This window comes from Pongo pygmaeus, chromosome 5 (assembly GCF_028885625.2).
Source record: "Pongo pygmaeus isolate AG05252 chromosome 5, NHGRI_mPonPyg2-v2.0_pri, whole genome shotgun sequence".
NCBI classification, from domain to species: Eukaryota; Metazoa; Chordata; class Mammalia; order Primates; family Hominidae; genus Pongo; species Pongo pygmaeus.
In genome coordinates, this window is record NC_072378.2 from 42,470,562 (window position 1) to 42,491,503 (window position 20,942).

At 51.8% G+C, this 20,942-nt stretch overlaps 1 protein-coding gene across 1 annotated transcript in view; it reads right to left on the reverse strand.

The window, feature by feature from the left end:
* Nucleotides 1-379: 379 nt before the first annotated feature.
* Nucleotides 380-20,942, reverse strand: part of C5H6orf132 (chromosome 5 C6orf132 homolog) — a 41,440-nt gene continuing 20,877 nt past the window's right edge. Inside the window, exons 3-5 of the mRNA XM_054493371.2 lie at nt 10,312-10,390; nt 4,549-7,696; nt 380-3,964 (exon numbers count right to left, since the gene is read on the reverse strand). Coding sequence (XP_054349346.2) covers nt 3,847-3,964; nt 4,549-7,696; nt 10,312-10,390 — 3,345 coding nt within the window. The 3' untranslated portion in view covers nt 380-3,846. The remainder of the gene's footprint in view (nt 3,965-4,548; nt 7,697-10,311; nt 10,391-20,942) is intronic.

Sequence of the window (20,942 nt, forward strand, 5' to 3'; positions counted from 1 at the left end):
GGGGAGAGTGGTTACAGCTATAAGGGAGGCAGCTGTGATGATTCACGCAGAAAGAACAGGGTTTCCAGCCAGAGGGGTCATTCTGAGCAACTCACGTCTCTTCCCAGGGCCTTCATTTCCTCATCAACAAAATGCAATTAGGAGTATTACACAGCCGGCACATTTTAGAGGACTGTCACAGGTAAACGAGAGAGAGAAGGAACTTTGCAAACTGTCAAGGTTAAATAAGTGTTGGTGGGTACCTTGACCACTGTCACTTAAGGAGTTTTCAACATGAAGCCTGTGGAGCCTGAATCTGGGGGATCTGTGGGGTGCCCGAAATAGTGTGTAAAATGCACTTGCAGCCTCTTCAGAAGTGTGCATCAGTTTCTCAAAGAGGTCAGGGACCCAACAAAGTTTAATATCCAGACACGGCCCAAGTCCATCCTCCTCACTTCTCCGATGAGTCAGCTGATACCCAAGGTCACACAGCTTGTCAGAGGCAGAGCTAGGATGTGGGGCCCTTGTTCTCTGCCCTCCCTCCTGGGTTAACCATTGCCCCTTCCATGTCAGATGAGGGAGAAAATGTTAGAAGGGAGCAAGTGTGGGGAGAAAAGCCAGAGGAAGAGCCCAAGCCACTATCCCCACTCGGGGTTTCCAGAATGAGGACATCATGGTAGAGGTGGGGGGACAGTGAGAGGCAGGAGAATGAGGAGGCTCCAAGGATGGGAGAGGCCCTTCCTGGAAGCCCAAATTTCAGAGTAAGTGAGTCATCCTCCCTTTCCCATAAAGCCCCCACAAGACTCAGAGGAGGAAACACAACACTTTCTCTAACACTGTCTCGAGATGACTTTTCTGGTTGTTTACTTTTCTGGAAAAAAAAAATTGGGGGCCGGGTGCGGTGGCTCACGCCTGTAATCCCAGCACTTTGGGAGGCCGAAGCGGGGGGATCATGAGGTCAGGAGTTCAAGAACAGCCTGGCCAACATAGTGAAACCCCATCGCTACTAAAAAATACAAAAATTAGCTGGGCGTGGTGGCACGTGCCTGTAGTCCCAGCTACTCAGCAGGCTGAGGCAGAGAATCGCTTGAACCTGGGAGGCAGAGGTTGCAGTGAGCCAAGATCGTGCCACTGCACTCCAGCCTGGCAAAAGAGCAAGACTCCGTCTAAAATAATAATAATAAAATAAAATATTCTAAAAGTATGACGTCAAAATGGGCTTAAAAAAAAAAGCTTTATGGAAAACTGTGACAGGCCACATACAAATGTGAGGTAGTCATCACCCAAAGATGCCATTTGCCGAGCAACTACTAAGCGCTAGGCACATGCTAGATGCTTTGCCTAAATCAGTATAAATGTCACCACCACAAGAGGCCTTCCCTGACCACCCTGTTCAAGTAAATCCACTCCTCTCCTCACCTGCTATTTATTCTCACATTCCGTTTTTTCCTTCTTACTACTTGTAATTTATGATGTTTTTGTGTGCTTTTTCAATCCTCTCCTCCACTAGACAGACTATTAGCTTGCCATGAACAGGAGTCATGTGGGTGAGCTAATGGCAGTCTATTCATGCTAACCATAGTGGCTTGTATCCAGTAGTTACCCAAATCCTTGTTAGACAAACACAGCCACGGAGCTGGAGGCCAGTCCAAACTGGCCTGTTTATTTTCCAAGTCAAGTGAGACTCGGCCTTCCCTGCCCACCCCAGAGCAATATACAGCTGACAATCTACGCCCCACCCCTCAAGCCTTAATGGAGCAGATATATTAATGTTCTCTTTTATAAAACATTGTACAGGGAAAATACATACATACATAGAGAGCTAGTGCTGGGGCTGGGGTGGGATTTGCTTCTTGAACACAGATAACCAGACCCTACCCCATCAGGGTGGCTGGCCTTGGTCACTGGGCGTCCACCCACCCCTGCACTTTCTTCCCTAAAGTGGCTCACCTGCTGTCCTGACAACGCAGTGCCTCGGCTGATTACCACAAATAATAAAGGTCCAACATCTTCCCCCAAAGGGAACTACTTTCTGGCTGGCCCCCACCAGCCTGCTCCTCTGAAATGGGCCACTCTCCAGTCCTTCCTTCTTACTGAGGCAGCCCACCTTGGCCTGGTCCCAGGAATTTGGCCCACCAGTACCTGAAGATAGGGAAGCAAGACCAAAGAATATTGTTTCCTGATATGTTTGGTGATCATAGCATCTAAACCAGGACTTTTTTAAAAAGTGGAAGGGGGTCTAATTCACTGGAAAACAAGCATTAACCTGGACTGCCCAGGCAAAGGACATGTGGTCACCATACTGATAGGTCTCCCCTGCTGTTTTGTTTTTTTTTTTTTTTTTTTTTTGAGACAAGTCTCGCTCTGTTGCCAGGTTGGAGTGCAGTGGTGCAATCTCGGCTCACTGCAAGCTCCGCCTCCCGGGTTTGAGCGATTCTTCTGCCTCAGCGCCCCAAGTAGCTGGGACTACAGGTGCCCATCACCATGCCCAGGTCATTTTTGTATTTTTAGTAGAGACGGGGTTTCACCATGTAGGCCAGGATGGTCTCAATCTCTTGACCTCGTGATCCAGCCGCCTCAGCCTCCCAAAGTGCTGGAATTACAGGCGTGAGCCACCGTACCTGGCCAGGTCTCCCCTGCTCTTAACTGGCCCAAACCTAGCACTCTTTTTTTTTTTTTTTCCATATTTTTAGTAGAGATGGGGTTTCACAATTTGGGCAGGCTGGTCTCGAACTTCTGACCTCAAGTGATCCACCAGCCTCAGCCTCCCAAAGTGCTGGAATTACAAGTGTGAGCCACCGCGCCCAGCCAACCAATCCTACCACTCTTGGCTTTCCCACACACATTCCCCATCAGCAGCAAGCTTCTTCAGACCTCCATTCCCATCTCTGCTGCCTCCACTCTCCAAGGCTTTCTAGCATCTTAAGGCATCAATAGTATTGGTGACTTGTAGTATCAGTGTTAGGAAAAATGCCCTCTCCAAATCCCGTATGAGACCTGGCCACGTAAGGCCCCTAGTGTCAACCCTAAGACTCATGGCTCCTTGGGCCCAGTCCCCAAAATCAGGGCTGCACGGGTCTGAATAGCAAAGCCAGGCTTAACCCTGTTTCCCATCCTAAACTTGCCAAGTGTCCTCTCTCTAGGCCTCCCTGTAGCTAAGGCCTAGGGCCAAGGAAAAATGAACCATCAATCTCCCACCTCTGCCCTTGGCCAATGCAAAGGGCTTCCATTCCACATGTGGGAGCTTCACTCCCCACCCCACACATGGTCCTTCTCCACATGTTATACATACACATTCCTGGTCCCACCTCAATGCGGCTAGGAACCCCAGGTGTCCACTCTTGCTTGGGATGGCAGGTGATGGAGGCTAAAGATCTCCCTTCGGTGCCCTGCACACCCACCAGGACAGAGCTGGGCCTCAGCCCTTTGCAAGGGCCTGACAGGCAATCACAGCTATCTCGATGGGTTCCAGTTCAGAGTCAGTGCCCCACCCCTTGCTTTCAGAACCTGCTCAGTAGGCTGTGCTCGTACAATTGTTTTAAATAACTCTTGCTAAAGCAGATAGTACCAGAGCGCAGAAACTCAGAGCCCAGGTCCTTAATGGTTCCTTCTCTCTACCCTCCTTCCCCTCCCACCCCCTACGTGTAAACAGTCCACAGCCACACCAGCGCTTTGGGAAACAGAAGCCCACTCTTGGTCTTCCTGGGCCACTGCTTCTCATCGTTGGTCTTTGGGGATCAAAGACTCCTCTGTGTCTAAGTCAGGTCGCCTAACACCTGCTGTGTACCTCCCACCCCCCCACAAGAAACAAGTGCTCAGATCCTTAAAGACACAGTTTGTTGGAGTAGAGCTAAGAGAACCCCTGGCTCAGGAGGTGGCTTTCCGATGGGCCCCTGAGCAGGCATAGGAGATAGGATGGCGGGTCCCAGGCCTCACGGTGAACGTGTTGATGGGGCTTCCATAGCAGGTGGTGGTGTGGGGAGACCTGGGGGAGAGCAAGAGATGTGAGGTGAATATTTGCAGCTGGTTAGCCAACACGCCTCCCATCTCCCCCAGGGACCGAGAGGAAAAGATGCTGCTCATACTTCTGTATTTGCCCCCACAAGCCCTGGGCTTATCGACCCCAGGGAGGGACCGCAGACCATCACAAACAGGGCTCCCATTCTGGTCTGGGCCCTGCTGGCGGAAGAACATACCTAACATCCTTTCACTCAGAACTCTTTCACTCCTGGCCTGTATCTGGACCCAACTCTGTGTTGGGAAATCCCTCCACCCAAGGACCACTCAGATCTCTCCCCGCCCCACACTTAGCCTGACCTCTGGGATCTAGCAGGTGGGAGAGAGACGAGAGGAGCTGGTGGGGAAAGAGAACAAGGGAGGTCTGGAAGCAGGTGAGGAAGGCGCCAACAGCGCCCTCTCCCGGTAAGTGGGCCTCCCTCCCCCGTTCTACCTGCAAGGCCGAAGGGAGAAAACCAAATGTTTTCTCTTGACGGATGGCCGGGCCTCCTTGGCCCTCGCCTGGCTTTCCACCCCTCCTGGCTTCCCGCACCAGCCGGGCCCGCAGCTCACCTGCCGGCAGCTGGGGCGAAGCCGTAGTCGGCGCTGCCGGGCGCTTTGTGCTTGGCCTCCGCGGCGCCCCGGGCGGCGCCCTCCTGGGACAGCCTCCGCGCGTGCAGGCCTCCGGGGGGCGCGCGACCCGCCGAGTTCACGCGCCGCATCTCGGGGCCTCCGGGCTGCGACCCGAAGCAGTTGGGAGAGCTCAGGCTGCGGCCGGTGCCACCGTGGGGCAGCCCTGGGCCTCGGTGCGGCTCCCCGACGTACAGGCGCTTCTTTATGAGCGAGCGGCCCCCTCCCGAGAAGCGCTCCAGGCCCCCAGTCCCGGCGTAGCGCGCGCCCGCGGGAAAACGCGAGAAGCCGAGAGCCGGGGGCGCCCCGGGGCCAGCGTTCGGGAGCTGCCTCAAGTCTGAGTAGTTGTTCCGGGGAGGGGAGCTCTGGCGACCCAGATACTGGAGGGCCGGGGCCGGGGGCTCAGGGTCATTGCTGAACTCTGGCGGCGGTGGGATGACCTCGAAGTTGAACTCCTCCTCCTCGTCCCTCTTGTTCGAAGGAGAAGGTGGGGAGGAGAAGGACTTGGGCAGCGGGTGGCCCTGGGGGAGGTTGGAGGGAGCTGCTCTTTCCCAGGCCACAGGGGCCTGGGGCTCTGGCTTTGTCCAGTTGTGCCTGCGGCTCTGCTCTGTGCCCTCTGCGTCTCTTCCCAGCCGCGGCCCCCACTTATTGGGTATTTCGGTCGTCAGCGGGGAGTCCTTCTCAGCCTCCTTAGGTAACTTGGGCACCACAGTGAAGGAGTTGGGCGTGCCCTGGTTGTGGAAGATGCTGTCAGAGCTGGCCTCGGCTTGGTGGCTGTGGTCACGGAGACTTCCTGGCAGAGAGGATCGACCCAGGGCAGCCCCTCCGGGCCTCCCCTTCTGCGCCCTCTGCCTAGCCGCCAGGAGCAGGGCCATCGGCGAGCCCCGCTCCACCACCTCCCCAGTCACCGGGTGCCTGAGGAGTTCATCAGTGGGCTGGGCCGAGGCAGGGGGCTTGGCTGGCAGCCCTGGGGGCTCCTTTACCTCCACGGGCTCCCCTGGCCCTGCAGCCCCTCCTCTGGCCAGGGTGGGCATCACCACAGCAACCTCACGGCTGAGGCTGCTCTGGTGGCAGTGGGGCTTGTAGAGACATGGCACCTCTCCTCCACCAGGAGATGTCTTTGGTGGGAGGGCTGGAGATGAGCGGGCTCCCTGTGTGGGCAGCCTAGTGGCCTCTGAGGGGGACCCCTCTCCCCTTGCCTGGGAGGAAGTGGAAATTTGTTGAACTGCTGGCTTCTCTGGCTGCCCAGCTGGGCCTGAGTCCTTCTCTGCCATCAGTTGGGATGTGGTGGTGGGCAGAGTTGTGGCTGTAGATGCTATGGCAGGGCCAGATGTGGCCTTGGGTGGTGTGGCTGGCCCAGATGTGGCCTTGAGTGGTGTGGCTGGCCTAGATGTGGCCTTGAGTGGTGTGTCTGGCCCAAGTGTGGCCTTGGGTGGTGTGGCTGGCCAAAGTGTAGCCTTGGGTGGTATGGCTGGCTCAGGTGTGGCCTTGGGTGGTATGGCTGGTTCCAACATGGCCTTGGGCTGGAGTGATGTAGTTGGCAGCAGGGTGGTGGATTGAGGTGGCAGATTCTTGGCCACAGGCTTGGAGAGTTTGTCATTATCCGCCCCGTTTTCACAAATTCTTCCCCCTTCTAGCCGAGGCTTAGGGGGCAGAGATCCTATGCTGGGCTTAGCCTCCTTCTCTGCTGATGAGGAGAGCCGGGCCTCCAGCTCATTCCGGATCTGCCGCACGCTGGGAGTTGGAGAGTCTTGGGGAAGGTAGTCCACAGGGGGCAGGGTCAGGCTGGGGGCAGCTTCTGTCTCTGTCAGGCTGCTGCTGCCAAGACTCTTTTCAGGAACACCTGGGGGAGTGTCCTTTGCTGGCAGGCTCAGGGGAGTCTCCTTCTCCGGCAGGCGGGGGCCCTTCTTGCCCTCCTTGCTCTGAGGGGCCACTGTTGGGCCTGGCCTGTGACTGAGGAATCGGTCCTCTCTCCTGGAGCCACAGAGATAGGCTGCCAGCTCGTTCCGCAGCTTTTCCATCTGGCTGGGGTCCCTCCAGTCCACAGGTGCTGAAGAGGCTGTGTTCTCTGGGCTGGGGGGGTTGGGTTTGGGTTTGAGAGCAGGAGAGCTGGATTTAGGGGTTTTTGTAAACCCAGCAGGTGAGTGGGCTGCCTTCTGAGCACAGGGCAAAGGAGGTGCAGCTGGGGGAAGTGGGGGTGCTGGAGGAGGGAGGGGGGGTGCAGGAGGAGGCAGGGGAGGGGCTGGAGGCGGAGTCCCAGCTTGTTCATCTGCTTGGGACTGGGACTGGCCAAGCCTTGGGCTGGCTGCTGCTGCGGCCTTGAGCTCCCCAGGGCAGTCTGGCTCGGGGGCCCTGTCTGGGTAGACCTGGGAGGCGGGGCGGATGTGGAAGCTAGGAGGCAGTGGGAGTCGGCTGGGAGCCTTCTTGGTGGTCCCCTCTTCCTTTCGGGGAGCCTCTTGTGCTTCCTGAATTGGGATGGACGAAGTCCTGACTGGGGTTGGGGGAGGCACTTTGAAAGAACGGGGGAAGGTGAGATGGGGCTCTGGGTTAGGTCCCAGGGCACTCCCCTTTGGCTCAGCAGGGCTTCTCGGGGGGCTGGCTCTGGTGGCCTCTGCCTGCCTGCCATTCAGTGCTATATCTGATTTCCACTTGGTGACACCCCCAGGGGGAAAGAGACGAGTCCCCACTGTGTGAGGAGATGCTGGAGCTGGGGGTGCTGGGGCTGGCACAGGAGGCGGTGGGGGGGCTAGAAAGGCCAAGGGTGGGGCAGGGGGAATGAAGTCAGGAGGGGTGGGTATGGATGGGGAGGAAAGAGTGTGTGGTGGGGATAGGGCCTCCAATACTGGGGGTGGAGGTGGGGCCATGCTGGGTGGGGGTGGGGGTTCCAGCAGCAGGGGAGGTGGTGGGGGTGCTGTGGAAGGTGGAGATGGCAGTGGCGACCCCCCTGGAGGTTCTGAAATGTCCTGAGGGGGCCCTGGGGCTGGGCCTGGGGGAGGTGGGGGGATGAGTAGATCCTGGCCATATTGTCCAGGCCTCAGGTCACCCACAGAGCTGTACAGTCGGAGGTTGCCATTGACTAGTGAGCTGGTACCTGAAAGAAGGAGAAGCAAAGATGGGGGGCAGGAACATGGCAGACCAGCCCTGCCAATTTCTGTTTACCCAGGGCAGGGCAGGGGCACCCAAGAGAATGACTGGATCATTTTCTCCTGAACACCAAGAGAGGGAGCAGCCCTGTGTCCAGTCTCCTGAGCTGTCCTGGAGGTGTCCCCCTTCTTTCTAGGGAGGGTCCCCTGCCTGTCCCTGGCACAGTCTTTGAAGCCTGTATGGAATGACCTCCATTTGCCTCCCCAGAGTCACCCTTTAACCTGTGCCGGGACTCCCTTGCCCCCTGAGATGGGGGGTGGGGACAAGAGGGCCAGGGCACTGATTCCTCTGGCTGCCTCCTGGCTGCGTCACAGGTTGGCAGCAGCTGTCTTTCCTGCCCCGCAGACATAGGTCCTGTCAGGGTGTCCCTCTCCCACTATGTTCAGTCCCTGGGTGTCACTGTCCCCAGGAGACAAGAGTCGCCTAACCAAGCTCACACTCTGGTATACTGTCCCTTTACTCAGCTCTCTTCGGTTATCCCCTTTGAGTACGCCATCTGCTTCTTGCTGGGACCTTGACCTTGGCCAAGCCAGAAAGTCCAGCATTCAAATCCCAGCTCTACCACTTATTAGATGAGTGACCTTGAACACACTAAACTTGCTGAGCCTCAGTTTCCTCATCTATCAAAGGGGCATGATGTCAGTGCTCGCTTCTTACAGCTGTTGTGAGGATTAAATGAGAGAAACCATGCAAATACACAGAAAGGGCTTGTCATGGCGCCAGGCCTCTAGCAGGCAGTTAATAAAATGGAACCACTTTGATTCCTACCATCTGTGCTTAACTTTTCAGACTGTGTGAGACAGGGAAAGTGGGAAAGAGATAGGAAGTCATGGGGCAGGGGCGAGAGACCTCCTCAGTGAGGAAGGCTGTGTGAGAGACCTGCAGGAGGGAGCAATTTGCACAAACTACTCCTGCTTTCTAAAGACCCTGAAACTATTAAGAACCCAGCTGTCCACTTCATAGAGAACAGAGGCAGATTCTGAACTGCAGAATAGAACAGGGGTATGCAGAAGGAAGGTGGCCTAGACAATCTGGGTGCTAAAGAGATGCTGAGAGCCCCTAGCCCCAGCAGCGCACATCCCTCTGTTGTCCTCGGACCAGGTCCCCAGCCCCTCTCCCGGAGTCTACTTCCTTCTTAGGGGCACCCATCCTTTGCTCCCCTCCTCTCAGTCCCTAACAGTGTGGCGAACCTGGGGAGTGTGCGGCTCTGAAGGGCTCCTCCCAGCTGCCTGACTTCAAACTGAAGAAACCAAGAGTGGGGAAGGGGAAAACTAACATTCACTGAGCACCCAACTGTCAGGCAGGAGTTAGGAGCTGGGGTACAGCAGCAAAAAAACCAACAAAACCAAAAACGGACAAACACTGGCCCTCCTAGGGAGCTTACGCTTGAACGGGACGATGAACATAATGTGTGAGTACATTATTATCACATTAGAGGATGAGTGCAATGGGAAAAAACACCAGCAGGGGAGGGGTGCAGCAGGTGCAATTTAAATAGGGCAGTCCGGCCGGGTGCGGTGGCTCACACCTGTAATCCCAGCACTTTAGGAGGCTGAGGCAGGTGGATCACGAGGTCAAGAGATAGAGACCATCCTGGCCAACATGGTGAAACCCTGTCTCTACTAAAAATACAAAAATTAGCTGGGCATGGTGGTGTACGCCTATAGTCCCAGCTACTCAGGAGGCTGAGGTGGGAGAACTGCTTGAACCCAGGAGGCGGAGGTTGCAGTGAGCTGAGATCACGCCACTGCCTTCCAGCCTGGCAACAGAGCGAGACTCCATCTCAAATAAATAAATAAATAAAGCAGTCTGAGAAGGCCTCGCAGAGAAGGTGACATTTGAGCAAAGAAGGGAGGAGTGAGGGAGACGGCCACACAGATGCCTCGCGGAAGAGCATTCTAACCTGAGAGGTCTGCAGTGCAAAGACCCCAAGGCGGAAATGTGCCTGGGGTATTTCAGAAGCAACAGGAGATGCTTTGGCCGGGGCAGTGTGGGAGGGGAAAGCAAGCAAGCAAAGTGGCCAGACTCCGGTCAGACTCCAGCAGTCCTTGCAAGAACCTTTTCTCTGAGTGACACGGGAAGCCATTAGCGAGTTTGAAGCACCTCTGAGAGGTGTGACAGATGTGACATACATCCCATCCACCACTTCATTTACTCCTCCAAACTGAACTGTTGTTCCCATCGTTCGTTGGAAGATACAGAGGTAGGAGGGGTGAAGTGTCTTGCCCAAGGGAGCAAAGTGAATATGTGGGGAGCTGGGATTCAAAGCCAGGCCCTTCTCCCACTTTATGCTGCACTTGTTCCTGCTCTGGCCTTTTCCCCTTGCCATCCTTCCCCCGCCAGAAAGGGGCCTTCGCTGACCCTGGCTCTCCTCAACTCCCAGCCCCACTGCCCTGGCCCGCTGCGGCCAGTAATCAAGATGACTGAGGATGGCGGAAGTGGCTGTGCCTGGGGACTCTGGCTTTGTCACCAGCTGTGAAGATGAGGAGATGCTTAGCTTTTGAACTCAGGGCCCTAGGAGGAAAGAAAGATGGACAAGCCCCAAGCCCAGGGTTCACTTACCTGTCACTGCTTTGTCTGCAAAATCTTCTGGAACCGAGGGGGTGGGCACAGCCAGCCCATGGTTGTTTTCCTGGGCATTCTGAAAGAGACCAGAAAGAAATCAGGGGACAGGGAAAAATGGACAGATAATTCTCAAACTGCTGCTCTTTGAGGCCATTTTACTGCTTGAAAATCTGCAGTGATGGTCATGGTTGCATAACCTTGTGCATATACCAAAATATAAAAGGCTGATTTTAAAAAGTGAATCTTGTGGTACAGTCAACCAGTAATCACTATCTGTCATAGTTATGTTCTATAAAGTTGCAATGAACATAGTAAAAACTGACCCGTTGCTCCTAGGGGAAATACAGGGTTAGGTTCCTATGAGCCTCTGGTCACAAGATTTTTGTCAACTGATCAATACATAACCATAACCTTGTTTTAGCTGTGTTTCTGCTTAAACACATTTTAATATATTTTGTTGGTTGGTTAACATTGAACTCATGGCCGATAGCACTATAACACATGACACTAAACAGAAAAAGACATTTGTTTATGTATGACAGCTAAAACAAGAAGGCATAGAATCCTCTTGTTCAGCTGGGAACATGTGCATTGAGCAACTCAAAATTTACACTGCTCTGTGCATGTCTGCAAATGACCACAGAAGCAACACAAGCATTGATTCTGGGGTTACAAATATGTTTTAGCCACTAAGCAAATTTGCAAATACAGAATCCACAAACAGGGAGGGTTGACTGTATATGAATTCCATCTTGATGAAAACGACAAAGCAAAACAAACAAATAGAATCTGCATTGACTCTCCATGGAGGTCCACAGGTGAAAAGCCAAACTCCTCAGCCTGGCCTCCTGTGTATTCTTAGTTTTCATTAGGTGTTTACAGAAAAATAAGAAGTGATGAACTTGAATATTTTTTTTTGAGTTGAGACAGAGTTTTATTCTGTCACCTAAGCTGGAGTGCAGTGGTGCAATCATGGCTCACTGCAGCCTCGATCTCCTGGCTCAAGCAATCTTCCCATCTGTAGCTGGGACTACAGATGTGTGCCACCATTCCTGGCTAATTTTTTTTTTTTGAGATGGAGTCTTGCTCTGTCACCCAGGCTGGAGTACAATGGCATGATCTCTGCTCACCACAACCTCTGCCTCCTGGGTTCAAGTGATTCTCCTGCCTCAGCCTCCCGAGTAGCTGGGATTACAGGGGCGTGCACCACCATGCCCAGCTAATTTTTTGTATTTTTAGTAGAGACGGAGTTTCACCATGTTGGCCAGGCTGGTCTTGAACTCCTGACCTCGTGATCTGCCCACCTCTGGCTCCCAAAGTGCTGGGATTACAGGTGTGAGCCACCGCACCCAGCCCTGGCTAATTTTTTGTATATGTTTTAGAGAATGTGGTTTCGTCATGTCTCCCAGGCTGGTCTTGAACTCCTGGGCTCAAGTAATCCACCCACCTTGGCCTCCCAAAGTGTGGGGATTACAGGTATGAGCCACTGTTCCCAGCCTGAACTTGAATATTTATAGCTCTACAGATGCCCTTCTGATCGCTAAGCTTAAGAGGCTATAATATGTTTACACAGCTGTCAGTTTGTACATACTATTTTGCATTCTATTTTTTTTTTTCCAAACACACATTTCCATATGTCAACAAAGTCCACACACCTGCTGTTTTGAAGAGCTGTAGAGCATTTTAGGGTAGTTTTCAAGGTCCTCAATGACCTGGCCTCATGCTTCCCAGCCAACTGTTATTTCCCACTCACCTATTACACCCATCCCACATTGTAGCTTCACTGACTCCCTCCCTGCCACCTTTTCAACCACCCCATATAGTCCGTGTTCATCCATGATGCTGGGCATTGGTCAGCTGTACCTGTCATTCCCACTCTCCATTTATAACAATAATCATAATCATAATACTTGCACTGTGCTCTAACTAAACACATTATCTCAGTCACACCACTCTGTATAGAAGAGGATGTCATCATTTACCAGATGAAGAAACTGAGGCTCAAAGACCTTTGGTAAGTTGTCTAAAGTCACACAACCAGTACTACCAAACCCAGGTCTGTGGAGCTCCCACTCCTTAGTATTTTGCCTTCCTAAAATCCCTTATCCTTCAAGGATTAGCTGAGCCCCTCTAGGATGATGGAACAGGGGTAGGTACGGGATAAGAGCATTGGCTCTGGCTTTCCAGCCTGTCTGGATTTGAATCTCAGCTCTGCTACCTATTAGGTGTATGACTGTGTAAGTTACTTAATCTCCCTGTGTCTCAGTTTCCCCATCTAGGAAATGGTGATAACAATAGAATTACCCGTTGTAGGGAAGCTGTGAGGATTAAATGATGCAATGCACAAAAAGCACTTGGGAGCCATCCCCTGTCCGCACCACACTGACCCACTGCTACCCAGAGCAACCCACAGCCAAGCTCCCAAAAGAGGGGAGACTCTTGTTTGCACTCCAGATTGTCCTCTAGTTCCTTCAGTGAGATCTGGGAGCTCCTTGGAACCCAGGGACCATGTCTTATGGTATCCCCCAAAGCTGGATGCATAGTAAGCCCAGTTGTTACTCAGTGATGGGCTGATGGTACTAACCCTCTGGACTTAATATACAAGAAGGGCACTCAAGGTTGATGTTACAGAAATATCTATGAGACCCTGGGTTACCAAGGGCCATCTCAGAATTACTCTGTTCACTTGGGATCAGCAAACCACTCATCTTGTTCTTGAAGAATTCTGAAGCTGGAATGGCCTTGAGCCATCAACTTGCCTGCCTTTTTTTTCCCCTGCCTTTACTTGATTTGCATGGCCAGCAACATACCTGATCTCAACTTTTCTCAAACCCAGTGATTGGGAACCAGGGGCAGGTACAGGGACCCAGCCCATCAGAGGTGTGTCTCCCATGACATCCTGAGATGTGCCACACACACATGCAAATCACTGGTGATCTAATAACCTCCATCAAGTACACACACTCTGATTTTGATGAGATGGAGGCCGGGCCTTCAAAAGCCAGGGTTGAGATCTCTGATTAATTTCAACATAATTGAAAAGTGGAAAGGCTGGGGACTTAGCATCAAAAGTCTTGGGTTCCATTCATGCTCAGGCTTGCCAGCAGTGTGGCCTTGGATGAGCAGTGGAGATGCGGGATGGGGACAGTGATGTTGAGCCATTGTCCAGGCTCCTCCTGTGCAATAGCCCTATACTAAGAGTGTGACCGGTGTCACCTCAAATCCCTTCACAGAGCCAGGGTGCAAACCTAGGCTTTCCACCTTACCTTTTCTACAGATCACTGAGACTCATTTTCTTCACTTAGAAAACCGAGGCAGCCGGGCATGGTGGCTCACGTCTGTAATCCCAGCACTTTGGGAGGCCAAGGCAGGAGGATCACCTGAGGTCAGGAGTTCAAGACCAGCCTGGCCAACATGGCAAAACCCCATCTCTACTAAAAATACAAAAATTAGCCAGGCATGGTGGCAGGTGCCTGTAATCCCAGCTATTCGGGAGGCTAAGGCAGGGAGAATTGCTTGAACCGGGGAGGCAGAGGTTGCAGTGAGCTGAGATCATGCCACCGCACTCCAGCCTGGGCGATAGAGCAAGACTGTCTCAAAAAAAGAAAAGAGAAAAAAGAAAGAAAAAAAAAGAAGAAAATTGAGCCAATAGTTCCTACTTTGCAGGGCTATTATGAGGATCAAATGAGATAATATCCCTAACCCAGGAAACCAATGCTAGTTGAAGGATTATATCTTGTAATCCTCTCTTCCAGAAAAGTGAAAAAATTGTGAACAATCAAAGCTAAGCTCCCTGGAAGTCTAGTAGCACCTTCTGGGTTACCCTGAATGCTTAATGGTGTGTGTGGAAGGAAGACGGATAGACTTTATAGGCCTAAGGTAATATTACTCACTATGCCCTTTGATCTTAAAGCACTTGGAAAACACATTAGACTCCCAAGACCACAGGGCGAAAATCCATCTCTGGAGTGGCTTGTAACAATAGCTCGGTCCAAGCCCTGGCTTCTTAGGTCCCTCTCCTGACACAAGGGGATCCCACGGCACCCCCACCACCTCACCACCATGCTTACGGTGCTGTGACACACCATGGTCTGGCCCTTGGAGCAAGTCCCAAAGGCCAGCCTCATCCCTTCAGAAGCTTCCAGTATTGAACTGAACATAGTCTCTCTGGCTCTCCAAGCCCCTGTCTGGCCCTTTTCTTTCCCACTTGGGCCCACATGGGCTCGTGTGGCTTACTTAGCTGTCCCTTTCACTGATGTTTTTTCAGGGAAGGCAAATGCAAACTCATTTTAATCTTAGTCCCATAAAAACAGACTCAGAAGGTAAATTGCTTCCCACCCAGGCAGCTGGCATCAAGTGCACTAGCGTGGATGGTGACATATTTCAGTGTGCAAATGCACAGGTGTGGACAGCATCCATCTCCATGGGTGCTGAATTTCCTAACCTGCCTCTCTTCACCTCAGAGAACAAAGGAAAAGCCTCCTTAAGAAGAGGGCTTGAGGCAGGGCACAGTGGCTCACGCTTGTAATCCCAGCACTTTGGGAGGCTAAGACAGGCAGATCACTTGAGGTCAGGAGTTTGAGACCAGCCTGCCCAACGTGTTGAAACATTGTCTCTACTGAAAATACAAAAATTAGCCAGGCGTGGTGGCAGGCGACTATAATCCCAGCTACTCGGGAGGCTAAGACAGGGAGAATTGCTTGAACCCAGGAGACAGAGGTTGCAGTGAGCCAAGACTGTGCCACTGCACTCCAGCCTGGGCGACAGAGAGAGACTCTGTCTCAAAAAAAAAAAAAAAAAAAAAAAAAAGCTGGGCGTGGTGGCTCACACCTGTAATCCCAGAACTTTGGGAGGCTGAGGTGGGCAGATCACGAGGTCAGGGAGGCTGAGGTGGGCAGACCATGAGGTCAGGAGTTGGAGACCAGCCTGACCAACATGGTGAAACTCCATCTCTACTAAAAATACAAAAATTAGCCGGGCATGGTGGCAGGCGCCTGTAATCCCAGCTACTCAGGAGGCTGAGGCAAGGGAATCACTTGTACCCGGGAGGCGGAGGTTGCAGTGAGCCAAGATCGCGCCATTGCACTCCAGCCTGGGCGACAGAGCGAGACTCTGTCTCAAAAAAAAAAAAAAAGAAAAAGAAAAAGGTATGTACTTAATGCCACTGAATTGTACACTTTAAAACAGTTAAAAGGCCGGGCGCGGTGGTTCATGCCTGTAATCCCAGCACTTTGGGAGGCTGAGGCGGGCGGATCATGAGGTCAGGAGATCGAGACCATCCTGGCTAACACGGTGAAACCCTGCCTCTATTAAAAATACGAAATATTAGCCGGGCGTGGTGGCGGGCGCCTGTGGTCCCAGCTACTCGGGAGGCTGAGGCAGGAGAATGGCGTGAACCCGGGAGGCGGAGCTTGCAGTGAGCTGAGATCGAGGCACTGCACTCCAGCCTGGGCGACAGAGCGTGACTCCATCTCAAAAAAATAAAATAAAAATAAAAATAAATAAAACGGTTAAAGTGGTAAATTTTATTTTATATATATCTTATAATAAAAAAGTTAAACAAAACAGAAGACAAGAAATCAAATAAAAAGTGTCGGGGCAAGTTAGAATGTGTGTAACCTCTAGACATCACCTCTTTCTCTCATCCCCTAAACTCCCAATCTTAACAGTAGGAACAACAGCTGCTACTTGGCCAGCACTTATTCTGTACCAGGTACTCTTTCAGCACTTTCTTTTTTTTTTTTTTTCTTTTTTTGAGAAAGTCTTGCTGTGTTGCCCAGGCTGGAGTGCAGTGGCAAGATCTTGGCTCACTGCAACCTTTGACTTCCGGGTTCCAGCGATTCTCCTGACTCAGCCTCCCAAGTAGCTGGGAGTACAGGAACCCGCCACCACACCTGGCTAATTTTTGTATTTTTGGTGGAGACAGGGTTTCACCATGTTAGCCAGGCTCGTCTTGAACTCCTGACCTTGTGATCTGCCCGCCTTGGCCTCCCAAAGTGCTGGGATTACAGGCATGAGCCACTGTGCCCGGCCTCTTTCAGCACTTTCTATCACTTAACTCATTTGATTTTCACAACAGCCCAATGAGACAGATGCTGTCATTGCTACCACCATTTTCCAGATGAGGAAACGGAGGCTCAGAGAGATTCAGTGACATGCCCAAGGTCCCATGGCGAGTTATGGATCACTGTCTTTTCGGGCACCTTGCAAACCCAGCTTGTCATCCAGTTCTGCCCATCACTTCCTGAATCCTTCCTTCCTGCTGCCCCTCCACCTCAGCCCTTCCTCAGTCCTTACCATCCCTCACCCAGATGAACAGACTGTCTTTGATGCCAGATACTTTCCCAGTCTCTGCCTCACTCCATTCTCCAAAGCTGCCACAGGGATATTCTTTCTCAAAAGTATCTCAGAGCAGGTTACTTCCCAGCTCAGAATCCTTCTATTGGTCCAGAGGAAGAAATTCAAACACCTTCACATGGCCCGTGAGAACTTTCATAAGTTGGACTCTCTGCAGCTCCTACCATCTTCTCCCCACCTACTCCACAAACCCTGGGCTCCCACTGGTGGTTCTTGTCTTTTTCCCACCCCACTGTAGCTGGGAGAACCTGACCAACTCATGAACAAGTGTGCTCCCTGCAGCAGGGGTCCTCAGTGGGGCACAGAATCCACCCCTTGGAGGAATTGTGCAGAGGTTTCAGAGGTCCCAGGGGCAGATGGGTAGCTTGAAAAGCCCTCTAGATGATCCAGCTACTTCTGCCTCTCCCAACCCCCAAAAATCACTGCTCGGACTTGCGATCCATTTCCACATCTTCTGAAGCTTCCACAGCCTTGTTCTTGCTCTTACTTTGCCTAAGATTCTCTTCTTTTCCTGGCAAACTCCTAGGTATCCTTTAAGCCCCAGATTAAATGCCCTCCCTCTGTGAAGTCCTTCTTGGCAACCCCAGCCAGAGTTAATTCTCTTCCCTATGTGATCCTCAGGCTCTATGTGCATTATTATTGCAGCTGACATTTATTAGGCATCTACTAGGTGCAAGGCACTGTTCTGAGTACTTCACATATAGCAACCCAGTCTTACTGTTAGTTTTCACAGTAACCCTAAGAGACAAGTTATTATTTTTATTTTATAGATGAGAAAACTGAAGCACAGAGAGGCTAAGTACATTGCCCAAGGTCACACAGCTAGTAAGTGCCAGGGCCAATATTGGGACCTGACAGCCTGCTTCCTTTGCCAGTACAGTGTTTGCTCTCATACTTTCCCTCTAACACAACTCCATGTCTATAGACATAGAGTTGATGACTGTAGTCCCTGCTGCCCGGCCCAGTCTACTTGAGGGCTTGGTGATGGCTGCTTCTTTGTATGTGCCTGACACAGACCGGGCAGTTAAACAAATGTTTTTTGAATGAATACGTTCCTGGATGAGTGAATGAGTGGCAGAAAGGATATGGGACAAGTGCCAGGTGCGGTGGCTCACGCCCGTAATTCCAGCACTTTGGGAGCCCAAGGCAGGTGGATCATCTGAGGTCAAGAGTTTGAGACCAGCCTGACCAACATGATGAAACCCCATTTCTACTAACAATACAAAAAGTTAGCCGGGTGTGGTGGCGGGCACCTGTAATCCCAGCTACTCAGGAGGCTGAGGCAGGAGAATCACTTGAACCCAGGAGGCGGAGATTGCAGTGAGCCGAGATTGTGTCACTGTACTCCAGCCTGGGTGACAGAGCAAAACCCTGTCTCAAAAAAAAAAAGAATATGGGACAAAGATGCAGAAAACCTGTGTTATGGCTCCAGCTCTGCTACCAATTAACTTGGAGCAAAGTAACTTCTCACTCTGGTCTCAGTTTTCTGCCCCTTCTGTAAATACTCTCCAAGGATCACTTTGACTACAGCGTTCTGTGAGTCCAGGCCCAAAAAGTGTCCCTTCTGTGAGTCAGCTCACCTGCATCGCGTGGGCAGTGACCTGGACACTCAAGGTCACCCCTCGATGACAGGCTGTTGGGACAGATAACTGTATTGCCTCCAGGTTGTCCTCTGACTCCAGAGACGCCAAAGGGACAGTAGGATAGAGGTAGGGGGAGCTGAGAGGGAGAGTTCTCAAAGTTCTTTTCCAGGAGCCCCAGACCAGGCAGGCAGGGCTGGGCTTGAGGTCACTGCTGGCCTCAGATATGGGGCTCTGACTGCTGCAGTGAGCTGGGGAGCCTGCTGTGTCCCAACCTTACACTGCTCCGCCCTCGGCACCAGGAAAATGACAGACTCAGGAGCCCAGCGTGCTGCCGGCAGGGGTTGCCATGTGCCTCAAACATTCTCGGGAGTGGAGTGCATGGCCCTCCGAGTGTGGCAGCCCACATCGAAAGGGGCAGACCAACCTGTGTACAGTGAAGCAAAGAACATGTAAAAGAGCATCTGAGCGTGCCCCTGGTGGGCCGGGCTGCAGCACCTCCCTCTTTGGGCCAGCCTGGGCAGCTGGCCACAGCCACTTCCTGCACTGTGGCTGCCTGGGGCAGAGTCCAGCCCTGGCTCTGCCAGCTTGGGAACTCCACGAAACTGGGCCTCAGCACTTCCTCGTCCTCACACCCAGACAACACCCAGAAGCTAAGACCATCGGTCACCTCACTCACTTCACAGAGGTGTACAAGCCAGCAACTCAGATCAGTTGAAGCAGCCCTTTAATTTTTGTGTTTTTTTTTTTTGGAGATAGGATCTGACTGTCACCCAAGCTGCAATGCAGTGGCAAGATCATAGCTTACTGCAGCCTCAAATTCCTGAGCTCCTGTAATCCCAGTACTTTGGGAGGCCAAGGCAGGTGGATCTTAGGTCAGGAGTTTGAGACCAGCCTGGCCAACATGGTGAAACCCTGTTTCTACAAAAAAAAAAAAAAAAAAAAAAAAAAAAAAAAAAAAAAAGGCAGGTGTGGGGCAGGTGCCTGTAATCCCAGCTACTCGGGAGGCTGAGGCAGGAGAATTGCTATCACTTGAACCCAGGGGGCAGAAGTTGCAGTGAGCTGAGATTGTGCCACTTCACTCCAGCCTGGGCACAAGAGCGAGACTCTGTCTCAAAAAAAAAAAAAAAGGAGGGGAGAATTCCTGGCCAAATATTCCTGGCCTCCCCAAGTGTGGGACTACAGGTGCAAGCCACCATGCCCAGCTTTCCAGCTTTTTTTTTTTTTTTTTTTTTTTTTGAGACAGAGTCTCACTCTGTTGCCCAGGCTGGAGTTCAGTGGTGCAATTTCGGCTTACTGCAAACTCTGCCTCCCAGGTTCAAGCAATTCTTCTGCCTCAGCCTCCCAAGTAGCTGGGACCACAGGTGTGCGCCACCACACCTGGCTAATTTTTTTGTATTTTTAATACAGATGGGTTTTTGCTGTGTTTGCTAGGCTGGTCTCGAACTCCTGGCCTCCAGTGATCCACCCACCTTGGCCTCCCAAAGTGCTGAGATTACAGGCATGAGCCATTGCACCCAGCCTGTCCTGCTTGTTTTTATATTTTTTGTAGGGACAGGGTCTTGCTATGTTGGCCAGGCTGGTCTCGAACTCCAAGGCTCAAGTGATCCTCCTCAGCCTCCCAAAGTGCTGGGATTACAGATGTGAGCCACCTCACCCGGCCAAAGCAGCCCTTTAAAAACCATCACAGTGGCCAGGGGCAGTGGCTCACGTCTGTAATCCCAGCACTGTGGGAGGCCGAGGTAGGTGGATCACCTGAGGTTGGGAGTTCAAGACCAGCCTGACCACATGGGGAAACTTGTCTCTACTAAAAATACAAAATTAGCCGGGCATGGTGGCACATGCCTGTAATCCCGGCTACTCAGGAGGCTGAGGCAGGAGAATCACTTGAACCCAGGAGGCGGAGGTTGCAGTGAGCCAAGATCACGCCATTGCACCCCAGCCTGGGCAACAAGAGTGAAACTCCATCTCGAAAGAAAAAAAAAAAAAAAACCCATCATCACAGCCTAGTATATTGAAAAGTTCCCAGCAATGATTAGGGAGGAAGCATGGGTGGAGAGAACTACCATTCCAAGAATATTTATATGTATTTCCTTCCTTGTCTCTATTGCGAGGTTCTTAACAATGAACTTTTGTTTCTTTATAATTTAAAAAAAAAATACCCAATACAATAATAGTGTGTTTTTTTGGTTTTTTTTGTTTGTTTTTGTTTTTGTTTTTTGAGATGGAGTCTCGCTCTGTCACCCAGGCAGGAGTGCACGATCTTGGCTCACTGCAACCTCCGCCTCCCAGGTTCAAGCGATTCTGCTGCCTCAGACACCTGAGCAGCTAGGACTACAGGTGCATGCCACTATGCCTGGCTAATTTTTTGTATTTTTAGTAGAGACAGGGTTTCATCATATTGGCCAGGCTGATCTCAAACTCCTGACCTTGTGATCCTCCCGCCTCGGGCTCCCAAAGTGCTGGAATTACAGGCATGAGCTACCGCGCCTGGCCTAGTTTTCTTTTTAATTATTGTGATTGAGTGGAAAAAACATCAACTTAGGAGTCAGGCAGACCAGATTTGCAATCTTAACTGACTTATCTAAAAGGAGTCAGAGATAGTAGCTGACATTTATAGATGGTGCTCAAGAAGTGTGTCCCTTTCTTGCCTTCTGAGGCTCAGCTTTCTCATCTGTAAAATGGGAATAA